Here is a 16324-nt window from a genome sequence, read left to right as displayed (position 1 = left end):
GTTCTCCGGGCCAAAGAGGAAAAGGATCATCCAAGCATTTATCAGCGTCAGGTCCAAAAGCCAGCGTCTGTCATGGTATGGGTGTGTGTCAGTGCCCATGGCATGGGTAACTTGCACATCTGTGAGAGCAGCATTAATGCAGAAAGATATGTACAGATTTTTTTAGCAACATATGCTCCCATCCAGAGCAGGACAACACCAAACAACAAACTGCGAAAATCTGACTACTCTAGGAGGCCACAAAAGGGATGCACCCTACACAAGGAGGCTCACATGTTGAAAAAGTGTGAGAGCCACTGGCCTACATGTAAGGAAATGAGATGCAGCGCCCTGAGAGCGCCCTCTACTGGACACACACTGACACACATGCAAGAGTCACAAATGAAAAATTTATAAATTTCTGTCATAATGAAATCTGCACACTAACATAGAAACATTTGAGTGACTTTTGTGTGAGATTTGGCCTTAGATCCTCAAAAAACCCTATACCGGATTCTCGAGGAACTCTCCTGAACTTGTAAGTCGCTTTGTATAAAAGCGTCTGCTAAATGAATAAATGTAAATGTAAATGTAACTAGATCTCCACAGTTCCTGAATGCAGAAACAGACAGACTTGGGATAAACCCATCATGTTATGTTATGTTTAAAACACGCATACTGCACATCCCTGTTATAATTTATACACTAAAAAATCAGTCCAGTTTTGTTGCTTTTCCCCATTAAAGGAAATCTTGATTTAGCTTTCGAATTGATCCCAAAATCTGCATGTAAAGAATTATTAAACTCTTCACACTGACCATTGTTAAGGTCAATGTTAAGCTTATTTATATAAACTTATTATGAACTAATTTAAAAACACTCCTATTAGTTTACAAATCTTTTAACAATCTAGCTTCTTTAAACATTATGGAGCTCCTATCATTTCAGAACCCTCTAGACGGTTCCCAGATCTAGACTGAATCTTAGCGGTGATCGCTTTCACTGTGGCTGGCCCTAAGCTTTGGAATAGCCTGCCTCTACATATTAGAACTGCTTTAACTATTTTTAAATCCAAGTTAAAAACCTATTTCTTTTCCTTGGCATTTGAGCAGTCATTAAAAGATATTTGTTATATGATTGTTGTGTAATGGCTGTTACAATATTAGGATTTCTATTGATATTATTATTTGTATTTTTTTTATCTTATTTCTATTGTAGCTTTTGTAATTATTGTTACAAAGCACTTTGGGCAGCCTATGACGTTATTAATGGTGCTATATAATAAACTTGGCATTGACCTTGAAATCTTCAGACGGCATGCAAATCTCCACTTCTTTACTGGCATAAAGTTGGCTTGACATTGGAGGTTTCATATACGCAAATTAAGTGACCGTCTCTAAAGTTACATATGACATTGGTTCAATGGCATTTGAAGACAATGACTTACAGTCACAAAGCCAACTGTAAAATCTTCATGTAAGTGTCATCTATAGATTTCTGATATTTAACCCTACAATACATGAACCAATAAACCTACATGAACCGACATGTTTGGTAATTGGACTGTAACTTTAGAGATACTTTAGAGAATTAACTTTAATTGAACGTCCAACATCAAGCCAACTTTATACCAGTTACCTCTTTTGCCTAATACCTTCCAGTAGTTGATACGTCACTCCTAAGACAGCTGAATCAAAATAACTAGCTTAGCTGAGCACATTTAGCAAAAATATTGCATTCACACACATAAATTTAGAGAAATATCTATGGGACAAAAGCGAGCCATTTTGAAGCTAAGAAAAGAGGGAAAATCCATTGCACAAGCATTGCGCATGGCCAGTAGAACAATTTGGAATGTCCTGAAAAAGAATTAAACCCCTGGTGTACTAAGGAACAGACACCGAACGGGTTGGCCAAGGAAAACAACAAAAGCTGATGACAGAAACATTGCGAGAGCTGTAAAGAAAAACCCCAAAACAGCAGACAGTGACATCCCCAACAACCTCCACAGGGCAGGGGTAAAGACTTAGAGAGCAGAAATATAGAGGCCATAACACAAGATGCAAACGACTCATGAAGAATCAGAAGGCCAGATTAGAATTCACAAAGAAATACAGAGATGATCCACAAAAAAAGTCCTGGAACCAAGAAAAACCTCTACCAAAATAATGGAAAGACAATCTGTAAAGGTCTATATGTAATAATTAGCATTTAAGAGTGAATCATTGTTTATAGAACCCAGAAACTGTCTTGATATTTGCTTTGCATTATAAAGGAGTCGAATCAGTGCCGGATCAGATTGATTAGTTCGTAATGATACTCTAAGTCATAAATGAAATATTAATGAAAATATTATGGAAGCATTATAAACCACTGCTGTCATCTCGGGTTAAACTGTGATCCTAATGTGCCCTAATATGCAAATCTTATGAAAAGAGCTCATGCAAAATGTTATCCAAATGCAGGGAAAAAAGGACGAATGAAATGAGTAAAATTTGACCTGTGCAAAACAAATATTATCTAGAAGGTTAGTCAATTACTGTAGCAAACAGAAAGCTACTCTGTTTCTATTCATTTTGTTTGCTTTTTAGACAGAATCTTAATTATTTCTCAGACCATGTACAGAAAGGAGTTTAAAATCTTTGCTATTATTATTATTATTATTATTATTATTATTATTATTATTATTATTATTATTATTATTATTATTAGGTTGCCAATCACTGAAGGTTCTACCTTTTCTTAATTTTCTTAACCTGGCTAGGACGTCTGTGGAAGCTCATTGAACCTTCTGGTAAAAACTTTGGCACTTTGATTGGGGAGGGTCTAAAGTATATTCTGACCAAAATTGGGCCAAGTTCTGCTTATGCTCTAGCACCACTATTGGGTAAAATTTGGGCCTAATTTAGAAGTATGTTTATGGGCATAACTTTTGAACCGTGTGTCCAAAATGAAAAAGGCATCCCTGGATTCTCTAGGTCGAGACGAGTTAAACGCACCCTATGAACTCAATTTCTGCCTAATTAGATTTTCCACCATCTTAGATTTTTAACAAAAACTGTTTTTTTTTTCATTAGTCCTTCAAAATTTGTCCAATCATCACCAAATGTTGCACACATCATCTTTAATTATAATGGGCCCACAAATCTGACTGCAAAGCTGGTTTGGGAACAGCACCAAGCAGGAAAGCTGGGTTCTCCAGAGGGCGGTGCCATCAGCTTAGCTGATGGAAATTATCACCAAATGACTGGTTTGAATAATCTGTCTAGTGTTATAAAGGCTTAGTAGCGTTTCATAAAGTCAAATGCTGACAGTGAAGACAGACGGTTTAGGAGAACAGACTACAGGTAAGTTTTGTTTTTGTACACTGATGCATTTATTACTGTTTATGCTTTTGTTTAAAATCTGGCAAAGGGACTTCCAATGAAAATTATCCTTCAGGCTAACCTGGGTACATTCTACATTTATGAATGCTGATTAATGTACACTGTCCCTTTTTGGGGAAAAAATTAAATAAATAAATAAAAAAATATGCTTTATGCCTGTCTTTCTGTGTTAGATATTCTATTTAAAGAAAAAAAACCCTTATTGTAGATGTGATGCCATAACTAAAGGGTATATTGAGATACTGCGTCATTTAGAGTAAATATCAATAAATGGAATATGTGTGTGATTTTATAATAACATTCTTAAAAGAAAACCTGACTATGGTTTACTTTAATTACACACACTGTGAAAATCCAGAAAACGTTATATGCGCTATTCAAAACCATTTGCAAAGTTAGCAATGGTATGTGCTACGGATGATAAATTCCAGGAGCGGGACTGTCTGTAAAAATGTTTTTTGTAAATTTGGACTCCTCACACATTCTCACACATTGTGGGAATTTATGTTTTTAGCAGGTGATTTTCTCACAGTGCTAGCATTATTACATTAATACTTAAGCTTTTTTTTCTTCTCTTAATGCGCTCCAGCTACTTGGTCACCATGAAGTTGAATCTTTTTCATCTCCTGTGTCTTAATGGTGAGAACATACATATTTATAAACTATGTTGACTTTCAAAGGGAACTCAATGTTGCGTGAGCTTCATGTTGTTGGAACCGCCATTGCCCATGACCAGTATCTAAAGCTTGTGTAAGCTCACGCTACATCTCGTTCCCTTCTCAGGGAACAGGGTTACCCAGACGTTTTCTGAGGTGTATTTTTTGCTTTATCATTCAGATGAATTAAATACCATAATGAAATAATTAATCAAACCAAACCAAAAGCGTTCCCTGTGTTATCAGGAGATAAAATCTTAACCTCTCAATGATGCCAAATCGGCTGTAACACTGCAGATTTGGTTGGTTTCACTTTTTTTTCCAAAATATTTTTAATAATAATGAAAACATACTTCCTGTCACATAGCAACAATATCATTATTGTTGCTCATTAATTAATACTCATTATCGTTATACTTACATATAAACACATGCATACACAGTATAGAAAAGAAAAATTAAATTAAAGAGTACAATCAACTAAACTTTAGCCACTGTGAGATGCATGGATATTTAGCAGACTTGCACTGCAACAGTAGGCAACGTCTTGCTATTAGGGATGTGAAAGCGATCGTATCTTTTTTTACAGAGCGTAATGGAACTGAGGCATCAGGAATCCCAAATATAGCAATCAACGGGCAAGGTTTAAATCTACTCTGAGAATAGTGGACATAATAGTAAAGAAACCAGTCCAAAAACCACAGAGATCAGGGCAAAAAAAACAACAACAACCCATATAACCAAGATGACAGGGAGAGCCATGGCATTTATCACACTTGTCCTCTTCTTCAGGATATATTACAGAAAGTCTCGACTTAGACAAATGGACTCTATGTAAATCTTTGAATTGGATGAGCCCAAGATGAGCACAAGAAATGGTAGACTGTATCCTCCCTATAGCACGTTCCCAACACTCTTCAACTATGTGTTCTCCTAACTCCATTTCCCACGCATTCTTAATTTTGGTACTCGACTCACTACCTAACGCCAGAATAAAATCATATATCTTAGAAATCATTCATCTCTGATGTGGATTGTTTGGAAACAAGCTTTCCCAAGCCTGTTCAGGAGGCGCAGAGGGGAAATTAGTTAAATATCTAGAGACGAAATTTTGAATTTGAAAATAATGAAACAGATGCTTCACAGGAAGATCATAAGTAGATGACAGATTGGCAAAGCTATCAAAGACACCACTGGCATACAGATTTTTTAATTGGTTAATGCCCTTGTCGTACCACACTGAGAATGTAGAGTCCAAATACGATGGAGGAAATAAATGGTTGTTGCTTAAAGGACCCAAAGAGGATGCACCTACAAACTTAATGCGCCGTCTAAATTGATACCAAATCTTAAGGGTGTTAAGGACAACTTGATTATCAGTATATAGAGAGAGTTTTGTAGGTAAAGAGGAATAAAGTAAAGCAGGTATAGGGGATTCTCTACAAGATGATAGTTCCAATTTACACCAAGAAGATCCAGGAGATTTATCCCAGTAGCAAAGTTTATGGATGTGCGCAGCCCAGTAATAGAATAAAAAATTTGGTAATGCAAGTCCTCCACTAAGTCTACATCCCTGCAATAAAGTTTTATGAACCCTTGGTGGCTTCCCACCCCAAATAAAAGAACTAATTATTTTATCCAATGAATCAAAGAATTGTTTTGGCATTTTTAAATGAAACGAATATGTTAAAGGTAAAAGGGATATTTTTATATTATACAGTATATTGGAATATTTTCCCCTCACCCTCATATGATGTTTCTATCCTGCCATGTTTCTGTCCTCATGCAATATTACAAGCAATACATTTTCAAACACCTTCTGCCCACATACAAACATTCTCCCTAATTTGCATACCAATGTCTGTATTCTGAAATGTTACGCTTGATAGTTAAACTACAACCTGAATTTAGGGAAAACTCTTATCAGTGTGGCGAGCACAACTTAGACAAGTATCAGACCATAGCATTAGAAAACACCACAACTTTATCTGTCAGTACTTTAACTGTAATAAATACCTATCCAGATGTTTACCGGGACGTGTACTTATAAGACATGTAATTCCACCTAACCTGCAGTTCAGAAATCTCTTGTGAGCCGGATGTGAGCTTCGGTTTGAACCAAGCACTCTTAAAGGTTTCACACTTAAAGGTTCACACTAGTACTAAATTATTGCTCTTGTGCAACAACAGTAGCTTGTATTTTGTCTCTTTGTTCCAATGACGTGCTGTAGTAGCCACATAGGACTGGTCCGAGGAATTATTTGAAATGATTGTTACTATATATAACCAGCAGTAGACATTATATGAATACAGATGTAGGCTAAACCTAGCTATATTATTTTCATTTTCAAGTTTACATATGACATAAAGTGCCTCAGGTTGCTCATCTGGCCTTCATAAAGTATATTGTCTCACCTGTGTATATATTTACATTTAATATCTTGGTACTATTTCTAGACTATAATGAGCAGTTCGTGGGTGCAATAATTAGCCAGTGGTATAATATAATGTTATGTTTAATGTATTGTGTTGATTATTTTAACATGAATAAATAATTAGTCTTTTAAACTCGCTATATAATAGGTTAATTAAAACATACACAGATATAATTAATTCATTAAATGCAAATATTTTTCAACAGCTGTTGTTCCAGTCACCCTGCTCATCCCACTAGCCCCAATCCTGATCAAGAAAAACATGACATGGTTAGATGCGCAGAAATACTGCAGGAGTGCACACTTTGACCTGGCTCAAGTTAAAACTGCAACTGATTGGGTGATGGTAGGAAACACGTTAGCGAAACAAAGTGTAACAGGACCTGTCTGGCTCGGACTTTACAACGACTTTGACAACTGGCGCTTTTCCCTGAATGATTTCCCGTTACAGAATATAACTCTTAATAAATGGGGCAGTGGAGAACCTAGTAATCTTAATGGTCATGAGACATGTGCTGCAATAGACCAAAAAGGACTGTGGTGGGATACAGTTTGCCAAGGTGTAAAAACCTTCATATGCTATGACGGTGAGTGGACATCCTGATTTTAACTTGCTTTAGGTTTTCTTATCATTGTATTGACAAATTTTAAAACATATACAGATATAATTAAGTAATTAAATGCAAATATTTTTCAACAGCTGTTGTTCCAGTCACCCTGTCCATCCCACTAGCCCCAATCCTGATCAAGAAATTAATTTGCGTTAACAGGTGGCCTACTATAGGCATGATGACACGTAGCAACCCATAATGATAACAACAGACTGGGTTGCATACACACATCTAGCCAACACATTGTATGTCTCTCCTATGATATTTCGGCACAGAGTTCTTTAGGGTTAATGCTTGTTCTTTAAATTCCGCTTTAAATAGCTGTAATTAGAATATTTATTCAGTTGCTGGCTCTACTCCTGTTCTACTTCATTATATTCCAGACCTCCAGGCCAGTGTACATTTAGAACTACTAGAGAGCCTGCAGCTTCAGGATAATGACACGTCCTGACAGTACACCTTATCTGACCGTAACATTTAATGAAAGGAGCCATTAAATCACTTGACCTGTGTTTAACAATAACTTCCTGTACTCAGTGGGATCATTTGTCTTTAGAGACTCTTTATGATGTTCCCCAAAGTACACAAACAGCTGGTCAATGAACTGGAACTCGGTCCTTCTAAAAACAATCAAGAACTGAGAGAATCCCAGACATCCCAGACAATTGGAGCTGACCAGCTGGATTGTTGTTGTTGTTTTTTTATAATGATAAGAGGCTTTGCATTTTATTAATTGACAATTTTTTTTATACTTATTTCACAGCTATTGGTGCAAGCAGGTATGTTGGTGTCACTACTATGTTGAACTGGTCCGACGCTCAGGCTTACTGCAGGCAGCATTACACAGACCTGGCCAGCCCGTTAACTCTCGCAGACAACAGCCTGGTACAGCAAGTGGCAATAGTCCAGGGGTTTTCTTGGTTAGGTCTATTCAGGGATGGCTGGAAGTGGGTAGATGGGACCAAAGTGGACCAACTCTTGTGGAAATTCCCACTGCCTGATAATGCCAATCCTCAGGAAAACTGCGGGACACTCAACGGTGGAATACTTTATGATGAAAAATGCACCAGCCAGTACTATTTCGTCTGTGACTTCAGTGAGTCTTTTACTTTCATGTCTACTTCTTAGTGATATGTTGTGAAAGTTGCTAAACTTCAAAAACCTAAAAGTTAAATGATATTATCGATTTTTCAGTCTTCATCTTACTACTTCACTGCTTTGTGACTTATTTAAAAATATATTGCTCTCAACTATTCTGAGTAGTATTCAAAGAATTCAAATAAATTCATAAGGAATTTTCCACTGGCTTCTTAAGGGTGTAATTTACCAAATTTATTTCTTGTCCACTTTTATTTTATTTTTTTTAAACCTACTACATTCAACCACACTCTTGTCAATGTCATCTTACAGTTTTGAGAAGAACTATGCAAGGGATGATCTAGCAAACCTCACCCATTCTGATTAATTCATGGAGACACTGGTTTAATTAAGAGGAAAGTTGACAGCACAATAGTGAAATAAGTTTAAAAGTACAAGAAGGGGGCAGGGAATAAAATATAGTCAAACACTATTTCCTTTCAGAAGGAGAATCTATATTTGCCAAGTACATCACTAAAGAGCAATTCCAGTGTGTTCCAGGAAATATGTGCTAGTGTATTTGCCAAAAAACACTGGCTGACCCTTCTACCCTTGGATGTAATGACTAAAAAATATGCTAGAAGAGTTTTATGATATGAATCTGGAATGATTGGCAGTTCATTAATTGAAACAGACCCCTGAAAGCAACACCCCTTTCCCATATCTCACAGTCTCTCGTCTAGACTCGAGTTTCCTGCTTGAAAGATGTGATCATGCGGCGTCCTTGTTCACAAATCAATTAAAAAATGGACAATGTGTTGTGTTCATGAAGATGTGTGTTTCACTTAGCTAATGTTAGACATGTATAGAGTTAACATTGGTTCACTGTATGAACTTACAATACATTTGAATAGTGAAAAAATGCCAAGAATTTTGGCCAAATTTGTCACGTGCCAAATATAACACTTTACAAATAATTTTACTGAACATGTGCATGGCTTATAGCGTTCTAATGAAAATGTTTGTGTCTACAGGAACACGTATGGCTTGGTTTCCTCATTAAAACACAGCAGTGATGAAAAGAGAAGTGAGGCACTTGTTAAATGTCTGAAAATCATTGAATTGCACACTCATGCATGTCTATTTTGTCTTCAGTTCCAGTGGTGAAACATGTCGTGAAACTGCATGTGAAGTCTGATGACAGTGTGTTCGATCCTGCTGTACAGTCAGCCATTTTAGAGCAGGTAAGTCACGTGATGGCTTTAAGTTCAGGAATGAGATATGTCGAGACTTAGTGTTCGAGGCTCTGTAGCAGATTTCATTCGTTTGTATTTTACTTGTCTTTAACGTCCCACTATGGTTCTGCACACTGTAGAATCAGAGACAGGGCAATAAGTAGAGACAAATGGACTGTGACTCGTTTGGATCAGGTTTAATGAGGACTGGAGGAAGAGAGCCACCAGCAATGGAGAGCACTGCCGGTATACTGTATGGTGGTGTAAATAGCTTTGGTGTACTCAGATATGGAGAACAGGAAAATAATACAAAGATACAGGGAAAAGAATGATTAAAATCACACCTTTGGCCACTCCCTAGTTAGTGCTTTTGGTGTATTCACCTGCCTTGTCTTCCCTGATGGCTAATAGCTCAGTCTCATGGTGAACTCAGAACATACAGTACGTACTGCTGTATCGCTGCTACCCCTATTTTCACATGCTGATTGGTCCGTACCCTATCAAATATCCTTTCTCTACAAATAGATATGTTTATTACAGCAGCCTTGAATAAAAAACTGTTTTTATTATTATCTCAGATCAAACAGAAGCTGGGCACAGAGGCCAAGGTGTCCTGGAGGGTTCAACCGGACGGAAAAATCTTCCACAAGATAATCCAGCACAACAGGTTACCTCTACATTTTTATCCGGTTGAAGAGAGATACAAATGAATATTATGTTTATAACAGAAATGGATTTTATTAATCATATGATGCAATTTTTCTTTTTTGTAGCACTTTGAACTGCTCGGAAAATATGCAGCTACAGAACCCTTAATGTTATAATTTCTTCATCAGTCCTGTTTGGAAATCTGAGTTGCCTTCATATGGGATTTCATGACATAAACTGCGATGAGTTATAATAATGATTATGTAATACTCAGTTTAACTACAATAATCTGATTCAAAGGACCACGGGATCAGATACCTAAAAATCTAAAAGTTGACCATAAACACAGTAGACATTTTTAAGGTTCATTTCCAGAAAGAAAAAAAAATAAATCAACCAAACAAAACAAAACATGTACATATAATGATGTTTCCACTTTTTTTTCTCTCAGTTTAAATATTTATTAATAAACCGAAATATATTCCCCTGTTATAATTATATATATATATATATATATATATATATATATATATATATATATATATATATATTCCATATCTATAGAAATGTAGTAATAGTATACAGTATGTAGTATAGTGTTGTTGATGACAGCCATCTTGTACAGCACATAAAATAGTAGATACATTTTTAGGCATTGTTTATCTCCAACTAAAATGAATAAATGAATCAATTGAAATCAGGACTATTGTAAGAGTCTTTTGTGTTTGATTTGTCTCTAATACCCCCCACAGTTTTGAGAGTTTTTAAGTGTGAATAGCAACAGTTACAAATTAAGAGACAAGGTGGAGCTGTTGTAACGAGGACAGGAGGACGTCCGCATAACATTACATTACATTACAGCAAACTGAATTAATACTGTAGTAGAGCTGATAAACATAGCTCATCTGACCAGATGCTAGATACAATGCGAGAGACATTAAGTCCGAAAGTGGAGATTATTCCGACTTTCATTCTTTTTATTTCCTCTCTCTGTTCTGATGGCTTGTCTAAGGAAAACGTTGATGAATAAAATCCAGAATGTTTAAAGACAAATGGACAGAGCCGTCTCATCTGTTCAGTAGTCCGTGTTATTCAGTTGTGTTAATCAACTCCATAAGCAAGGAATTTTATGTTAATGGAACTTTAACCATGGTGTAAACCAGGGTCGAGTGGTCAGGACTGCAGGTTTGATATAGTCCCATGCTTTATTCAGTACTCCAGATTTATTTTTCAACTGTAGTCCAACTATTGAACTATTAGGTTTATTTTTTAAACATGTGTAATACTATTTTGCCCACGGATTTTCATCATCCTGGATTTTTCCACCTGCAGAACACATTATATCCAAGTCAACATTATTTATAAGCCGACTTGTTTTTTGAGATATTGAGTTTTGGACCCAAGTGACCATCTGTCTGTCTGTGGAAACCATGAAAGATTCTGTAATAAACCCTACAATGAGCTTTCAAAGTGAAACCTGTTTTTCTTTTTGGAACTTTTCTCTAACTCAACTGTTTTTAAAAAAAAGGAGTTTATAATTAACATTAAGTAACGTGTTAAAGTGGGAAGTCACTTTGCATACTGGTGAACATCCCAAAAAAATAGACAAGTTGGAATTTTTAGTTACATAAACCTCCTCATATTTTCTCACTAGAAAGACTTACCAGCACTTGGTTGAGCGAGTTTACAATAAAGTTAAAATATTAAGTTTAAATAACGACATGCTATTTTGAATCAGTAAGTTATAAGTTGAAATAATGATCTAATGATTGAAAATAACTACATAATATCTTGAACAACGAGTAAAGGCCAAATAATGCGACGATAAGTCATGATAATGACATGACTGTGTAGAAGTATTGAGATATGAAGTCACAATAAAGACATAACATTTTTTAATACTTGTGGTTCAGGGCTAACGTACTAACTAGCCTCACTCACTGGGTGCATTGCTAATATTAAATGGGAAACAGCTCTCCATCACGATGAAGTTTACATTGTAAAGAGGAGATGGCCACTGAATGTGTTGCGTCTCCATCTGTCTGTATAAACTTTCCGGTTCTCCAGGAGTTCCAGGTAGACCCGGTCTCCTTTCTCAAGCAGCAGCGAGACAGAGTTACCTGCTGTGTCCTCGGTGTCAGCTCTGGGCGGGTTATCGGAGACTGAAACAATCGCTTCTCCGTTCTTCATCAGGGACAGGCCGGTTGAGTTATCAAACGCGTTGAAGAGGACAATACTAAAGTAGTACACTCCTTTTACAGGCGCTGTGAAGATACCTGGAACGATGATTAACATTATTATTTTAAATGAAGGCAAACATTGTGAAATCCTTGTGAAGAAGCTCAGGATGGACAGGTGGGATTCGTTTGTAGACTTTAGAGATCGGGAAGAAATGGGACCCCATGCGTAACCGACTCCACTGACTCTGCTGCTGTCCTCATTGCCTTTCATCATTATTCTCACACGGGCCTAATTAAAGACACTAATTAAATTAAAGAATGTTGGTATCAGAGCATTGTTGGAAATAAAGATGAGTAAATTAACCCGCTATTTGACTAACACTTGATTCCAGTATCAGTGTCGATGCATCCTTTAGACTTAGATACTAGTGTATAATCATTTTTGGCCCACATCATCCTTATTATTATGTAACTGGTGTAACTTTGTGATATAGTAAATTTCTCAACCCTAACAGTTTGACTGTTAGGCGAATGGAAGATATTAGATTCTGCCGTAGCACTGTGTAATAACCACAAACTAGCACAATGAAACACACACAATTCTCAGAGATTAGAGATTCAAACAAACTTCCTGATTAAATCCAAACCGTAGTACTTTATTCTAGTATGTATTATTATGTCAATCCTGTTGGCCTGTGTTTTGACCTGGAATATGAATCTGCCTGTGCTTGGACCCTGTTAGCGACTAGTTCTCTGAGTGGAAAACAATGCGGTAGATTTCTAGCACGATAACCGATTGTCATTACCTGTTTTGGGGTTGTAAGCGTTGCCGACGTTCGTCAAAGCATTTTCGTACACTAGAGTCCGACGTTCTGAGTACGGTCCGATATTTCTAGAGCCAGATGTAAGGGTAGACAGTGTGGCTGAGAACGCCACTTTGGCCATGATACCTAAAGACAGATAAAGTGTTAATTTTCAATTCCATATTCTTGCTATTGTGCAGGATTTAAAAAAGACTTTAAAAAACTATTTTCTTTATTGCAGTTCATGTCTGCAACATGCTAAGCGAAAAATGCATCTCTTCTATGAAAAAAAATCTTAAATTAATAATGAAATTTTAAATGGATTAATAGTGCAAAAGTCTGAATTGGTATATGCATGTATTGTTCTGACATCGTTAATGCATAATCATGTCACACAGACCTGGAAATTTGGAAGTTTACACACCACTGTTAAAATCGCAGGTTTAAATAAGGTCAGATTTGCACACCCCTGATCTAGCACTTAATTAAAGTACTTTTGCTTGTAATTGAATACTCAGAGTCTACTAACCTAGCATGTCTTTATTTGGCAAATTTATTCCATTCCTTCTTGGAAAAAATGTTCCAGATCTATCAGAGTGTTAGAGGATCTCCTGTGCACAGCCCTCTTCAAGTCATTCTACAACTTTTGGTTAGGATTTAGATCTGGGCTTTAACTGGGCCTTTCCAAATCTTATACATTGGGTCATTATCATGCTGGAAGGTGAACATTTTGTTATCGTTAACCTTATAGCATGATGCTGCCACCACCATGTTTCACTGTGAGTATGATGTTCAGCAATGCCGTGCTACAGGTTTGGTGATGTACTGTAGGTAATTCACTCATATCTCTTTAAACCTACGCTTACGCAAAAAACCCAAAACATTATTTTTACCTCGCAGCAACACATTGAGTTGGTGTTTGATCTGTTCAACGTCTTGCTTTAGAGATGCACTCGAAAAATCTCCTAAAGATGCAGTAAATCAGAAAACCAGAGAAAAAAATGTTGAAAATGATGAGTGCCATTTTATAATGGTTAAGAATTCAGAAATTTCCCTTATACAACTCCTTACACAAATGACTAAAAATGACTTCTTATGGTTTCTTATTAATGACAAAGACCATATTCATCAGGTTTTGTGTTTACCTGGATCTCCTTTCTGTCCCTTAAGTCCTGCTGGACCTGTTGGACCTTCTGGTCCTATTTTACCTGGAGGTCCCTGCACACTCAGACCTGAAATTAGAACAGGGAAATAACTATGAATGTATCTCTCTCTCTCTCTCTCTCTCTCTCTCTCTCTCTCTCTCTCTCTCTCTCTCTCTCTCACACACACACACACACACCCAACTCTCCCTTGTCTCCTTTAGGTCCAGGATGTCCGTCTCTTCCATCTCGTCCAGGAAGGCCATTGTGTCCTGGAGAACCCGGGACTCCAGCCAGTGCAGGACAGCTGAGAGTCTCAGCTCCAGCACTCAGACGGAGCTCGAAGTGTTGCAGCAGCAGAACCGAGAACCACAGAGCACTCAACAGCGCCATCTTCAGACACAATCAACAGATCCAATAAACAAATGAACAAATGCCACGCAGTCTAAATGTACATTACAGGGCTGTAACGAATGAATGATTTGGATCAATGCATCAGTGATGGAAATGAATTGAGGCAGCAATCATAAATTGATTGTTATGAATTATTATTGAAAAAAAGGAAAACTAGTGTATAAAAAATAATTAATGTTTTCAAACTGATGTGTAAATAATTTAATAGTCTAGCAAGGACTTACAATAGTCCTTCTCTAAGTCATCACCATTCATGAATTAAGGGTAGTGAACAAACTTTACGTCACATAATGATCAGAGGATATTAGATCGAATTGTATTGTATTGTATCCCAGCAGATTCAGTGGTATCGTCAAATATTAATTTGTCGCCTTAAGAATTGAAATTGTATTATTTTGTTTGGAATTATGTTACAGTACATTATAGTACTGTACATCAGATCTGCCTGGTTGTCCCGAGCATGTCGGGAGATAAAGATATTTCCCACATTAAAAAAGTAAAAAAGAAATTTAGGGACAAAACCAGAACACTTTGCCATACATTATGGTAAAATGCCTCCTACAATGTAAAGCAGATTATAAAACAGTTTGCACTAAATGTAGATACACACCTCTGTTTTTTAAATACTGTATAAAAATATGTTACAAACATGACTGTATTAAGAATTACTGCAAATAATTACTTTAAAGTTCATATTTATGTAATATTTACAAAGGTAATCAAGTCACTTACCTGGTTTTTGTCCTTGGAATTTGTCAACACTGTAACTATTTCCACCAATTGCTGTATTTTCCAGATGTGCAGGTTCAGAAACCGGTGTCCGAAGACTACCCTAACTGAGGGAGTTTTACTGAGAAATGATGCTGCCCAAAATGGTACTTTGGCATTACTGCACCTTGAAGAATATCAGATACAACCTCTTCTCTTTCTCAATTCCTTGTATGGTTTTGTCTTTCTGTGATGAATGGGCCAACAGAAAGAACACAGAGTCACACTTAATTTCACATTCTTTATTCTCACAACCTAATGAGGTTTGTATATCCAAAGCCCGCATTCTTTGGAGCCTCAGGCAGGTTATAGTCAAGAGCCCTGGACTCAGTGACACCCACATTCCCATAAATCACTCCACAGACCTGCCTTCTTATACAACATGGCTTATTGAAGTGAAATAGAACAGCTTATCTCGTGTCTGATTTTGTTAAAATACACAATTTGAAAAAACGAAAACTTCTTGGTCACTGGTCCATTATGGACATTTGGAATATTGAAAATTCTTTTGCCGACTTTTGTGAGCCTTACATAGAAGATGAAGTTTGCCAAATTTCATGACAATTGGACAAAATTCATAGGAGGAAATTGACGTGATGGCCGTGTTGAACTTGTCTTGACCCAAGGAATCCAGAGAGGCTTTTACATTTTGGACACACGGTTCAAAAGTTATGGCCATATACATACTTCAAGTTAGCTCCAAATTTAACCCAATGGTGGCGCTAGAGTGTTGGAAGCATTTGGGCCAAATTTGGTCAAAATGTTCCTCAGACCGTCCCCAATCAGTGTGAAAGATTTCACAACATTTTACCAGACGGTTCTATGGACTGCCCTAGACAACCTATAGCCAGAAGAAGCAGAAACAGAAGAGGAAGAAAAGAATAACAATAAATGTTGAATAACAATATGGTGCCTATGTACCTTCTTGTGCTTGGCCCCCTAATAAATAAACATTGTTTAACACTGTCACTGCTAATCAAAACCCAGTTA

The 16324-nt window shown here is 36.8% G+C and overlaps 2 protein-coding genes across 3 annotated transcripts; one reads left to right on the top strand and one right to left on the bottom strand.

Annotated features, from left to right (window-relative positions):
* The first annotated feature begins 2724 nt into the window (after nucleotides 1–2724).
* On the top strand, nucleotides 2725–10275 carry LOC108267190 (uncharacterized). Its single transcript, XM_053681766.1, has 7 exons — nucleotides 2725–3326; nucleotides 3955–4004; nucleotides 6663–7043; nucleotides 7831–8163; nucleotides 9300–9388; nucleotides 9958–10046; nucleotides 10153–10275. Exons 2-7 carry the CDS (start codon nucleotides 3968–3970, stop codon nucleotides 10193–10195), a joined length of 972 nt encoding a protein of 323 aa, XP_053537741.1. The 5' UTR covers nucleotides 2725–3326; nucleotides 3955–3967; the 3' UTR covers nucleotides 10196–10275.
* On the bottom strand, nucleotides 9561–16236 carry LOC108267719 (adiponectin). Of its 2 annotated transcripts, XM_017472066.3 has the most exons (6): nucleotides 15299–15659; nucleotides 14353–14545; nucleotides 14156–14242; nucleotides 13904–13975; nucleotides 13014–13157; nucleotides 9561–12303 (listed from the first exon to the last, which is right to left on the bottom strand). In XM_017472066.3, exons 2-6 carry the CDS (start codon nucleotides 14543–14545, stop codon nucleotides 12020–12022), a joined length of 780 nt encoding a protein of 259 aa, XP_017327555.1. In that variant the 5' UTR covers nucleotides 15299–15659; the 3' UTR covers nucleotides 9561–12019. The 2 variants fall into 2 exon arrangements, with proteins under 2 accessions (XP_017327555.1, XP_053537742.1); XM_053681767.1 differs by lacking the exon at nucleotides 13904–13975 and having other exon boundaries at nucleotides 15299–16236.
* Nucleotides 16237–16324: the final 88 nt, after the last annotated feature.

The sequence above is a fragment of the Ictalurus punctatus genome, chromosome 7 (assembly GCF_001660625.3).
Source record: "Ictalurus punctatus breed USDA103 chromosome 7, Coco_2.0, whole genome shotgun sequence".
In the NCBI taxonomy this organism is placed as follows: domain Eukaryota; kingdom Metazoa; phylum Chordata; class Actinopteri; order Siluriformes; family Ictaluridae; genus Ictalurus; species Ictalurus punctatus.
Note: the sequence above shows the minus strand (reverse complement) of the source record. Positions and strands in the feature narration are given on the sequence as shown.